The following is a 2,725-nucleotide window of genomic DNA, read 5'->3' on the forward strand; positions in this document are numbered from 1 at the left end:
AGAGAGAGAGAGAGACGGAAGGGAAGCAGCGGCGAGAGACATAGAAGTACTCCTGAGTGCTCCGCTGGGAGACTGGGGAGCTGGAAAGTGAGGGGGGAGATAGAGGGGTGTAGAGTATGCCAGAGTTAGGGATCTGAGCGGTGGAGAGAGAAAAACTTGAGCGAGGCAGGAAGAGATAGAGACACAGGTAGACACAGGTAGAGATGGAGTTTTAAAAGGACAGGGAAAGGTGCAGGGCGAGATGGAGAGCAGGAGAGGGTGTCTGAGCCGGAGTAAAGATACAAAGTGGGGCCTTCGGAGAGATTCCTGAGAGAAATAAAGAGGGGGCGGCAAAGACTGAGGCGCTCAGGGGGATAGAAAGAGACAGCAGAGGAGGAGGGCAGAAAACCCCGATTAATAGAGGAAAGGATGGGGGGCAAAGGAAAAGCCTCGGAGCTGGAAAGACAGCACGAATTAGTGAGCAGGAAGGAGGAGGCAGGTAAGAATGAGGATGAGGGACTCAAAGGGACTGGAATCTGCTGGGGATGTGAAGGCCCTGTGGCGGGAAAGAGCTCAGAGAGTTTTGAGAAGATGATGGGGGTGGGATTGGCTTCAGGAAGTGAGGAGCCTGGGAGCAGAGGGGACTGAGGCAGGAGAAGATAGGAAGGGGTGGATGTTGGGAACTTACCCGACTGGGGAGCAGGGCTGAGGTGTTTTTCTGCCCTGGATCCAGTGCCCACCTCCCTCTCTGAGGCCTTGGCTTCTCCCAACCCATTTATCTGGGGCCGGTTGGTCTTAGAGAGCAATCAATGCTGGTAGAACTGACGCTGCCACCTTGAATTTCTAACGCCACTAGAATTCTGGTCCCACCACCTAGACACTGCAATACCTTGGACAAGTGGCCTCCTGAGAAAGGGGTACTTGGGTAGCACAGACTCTAAGTTACTGACCACAGTAACAGCCCTGTTGACTGGGGGCATCCAGTGTACCGTGGCTTCCCTAGTGGCTCAGACAGTAAAGAATCCGCCTGCAATACAGGAGACCCGAGTTCGATCCCTAGGTCAGGAATAGCCCCTGGAGAAGGGCATGGCTACCCACTCCAGTGTTTTTGCCTGGAGAATCCCGTGGACAGAGGAGCCTGGTGGACTACAGTCCATGGGGTTGCAAAGAGTCGGACACGACTGAGTGCACACACAAGGTATCAAGTCCCCTGCAGCCTTACCTGCCTTAAAGAACCTGCCCAGCCACCTCCAGAAGAAAGACAATCGGTTCCCTCACTATTCACAGGGGCAATCAGAGAGGACGAGGGACTCACCAAGGGCATGTAGCTGGTGGCAGGGCCAAGCTCCGAGCCTGGTTCTGGCTATTCCTGATCGTAATCGAGGGGAACCAGATGGCTTCCAAGGGGCCTGAGAGCTGTCAACCAGTGAGCCTGGCATTGCCAAGGGTGATGGGTGCCCCGGCTCAACCTGAGCCCACTGTCCCTGCAGTGTCCTCAGCCTGGGGGGGCTGCGTGGAGGTGGACTCGGAGACCGAGGCCGTGTATGGGATGACCTTCAAAATCCTGTGCATCTCCTGCAAGCGCCGCAGTGAGACCAACGCTGAGACCTTCACCGAGTGGACTTTCCGCCAGAAGGGCACAGAGGAGTTTGTCAAGGTGGGTGGGCTCCTGGCACAGGAGGGTGGGCACCTGTGTGGGAGCTAGTGACGGGGAGCAGGGTTCCAGTTGGGGTTGCGAGTTTGTTTGCACCCAGGTGCCATTTCTGATGACCTGGATCCACATGCCAGCTCCACCAGGACCGGCTGTTGACCTTGGGCAAGCCGTTGAACCTTCACTGCCTCCTCTGTAAAGAAAGGGGAGTGGGTAGTCTCCAGCTCTGAGGCTGGTGTGAGAATTGAGTTCCTGCACCTGGCACACGGTTGTCACAAAATATACGTCATCGGAATTATTTTATACCAGCAAAAAATGCCTCAGATTGTTATCGTGGAAGGAAACAGAACTTTTTGACCTCCTTTTCACTCTCTGTGTTTTGAATTGCATAGGAGGGGGTTCCATAAACTTTTTGAGGGCCTTCCAGAGAATTGAAGTCTACAGCAGCCAGAATTGGGCTGTCTCTCGCCCTGCCTGGGGAGTGTGTCTGGGGGCCGGGCAAGATGGTAGAGAATGAATGGGGGCTCCAGAGGATGGCCACGGAACACGTGCGGCGGCATGTGTGTGTCAGGGCTCGGGCACAGTCTGGGTCCTTCTGCGTCTGTGCGTCAGGGCGAGGGGCAGAATAGAGGTCTCGGTGGGGCGGGGGTAGCCGGCAGTGACCCCGCGCCCACTGCCCCCAGATCCTGCGCTATGAGAACGAGGTGCTGCAACTGGAAGAGGATGAACGCTTTGAGGGCCGCGTGGTGTGGAACGGCAGCCGGGGCACCAAAGACCTGCAGGACCTGTCCATCTTCATCACCAACGTCACCTACAACCACTCGGGTGACTATGAATGCCACGTGTACCGCCTGCTCTTCTTCGACAACTACGAGCACAACACCAGCGTTGTCAAAAAGATCCACCTTGAGGTGGTGGACAAAGGTGAGTCGGGCCCCCGGGCAGCCAGATGGAGGGACAGATGGCGGAAGCGAGGGGGGGAGGGGGGGATGGACGGGCTGGCTCAGCGCCTGGGCAGCAGGGGGTGGAGACAACACCTCCCGCCTGGAGTCCAGCTCCAGCCCCCACTTCCCTTCAGCCATGGAGAGGTCATGG

At 56.8% G+C, this 2,725-nt stretch overlaps 1 protein-coding gene across 1 annotated transcript in view; it reads left to right on the forward strand.

Moving 5' to 3' along the window:
* Positions 1-2,725, forward strand: part of SCN1B (sodium channel, voltage-gated, type I, beta subunit) — an 8,986-nt gene continuing 6,261 nt past the window's right edge. Inside the window, exons 1-3 of the mRNA XM_010848972.1 lie at positions 1-478; positions 1,470-1,636; positions 2,314-2,554. Of these exons, the coding sequence (XP_010847274.1) occupies positions 409-478; positions 1,470-1,636; positions 2,314-2,554 (478 nt within the window). The 5' untranslated portion in view covers positions 1-408. The remainder of the gene's footprint in view (positions 479-1,469; positions 1,637-2,313; positions 2,555-2,725) is intronic.

Source organism: Bison bison, unplaced genomic scaffold (genome assembly GCF_000754665.1).
Source record: "Bison bison bison isolate TAMUID 2011002044 unplaced genomic scaffold, Bison_UMD1.0 scf7180017864280, whole genome shotgun sequence".
NCBI lineage: Eukaryota > Metazoa > Chordata > Mammalia > Artiodactyla > Bovidae > Bison > Bison bison.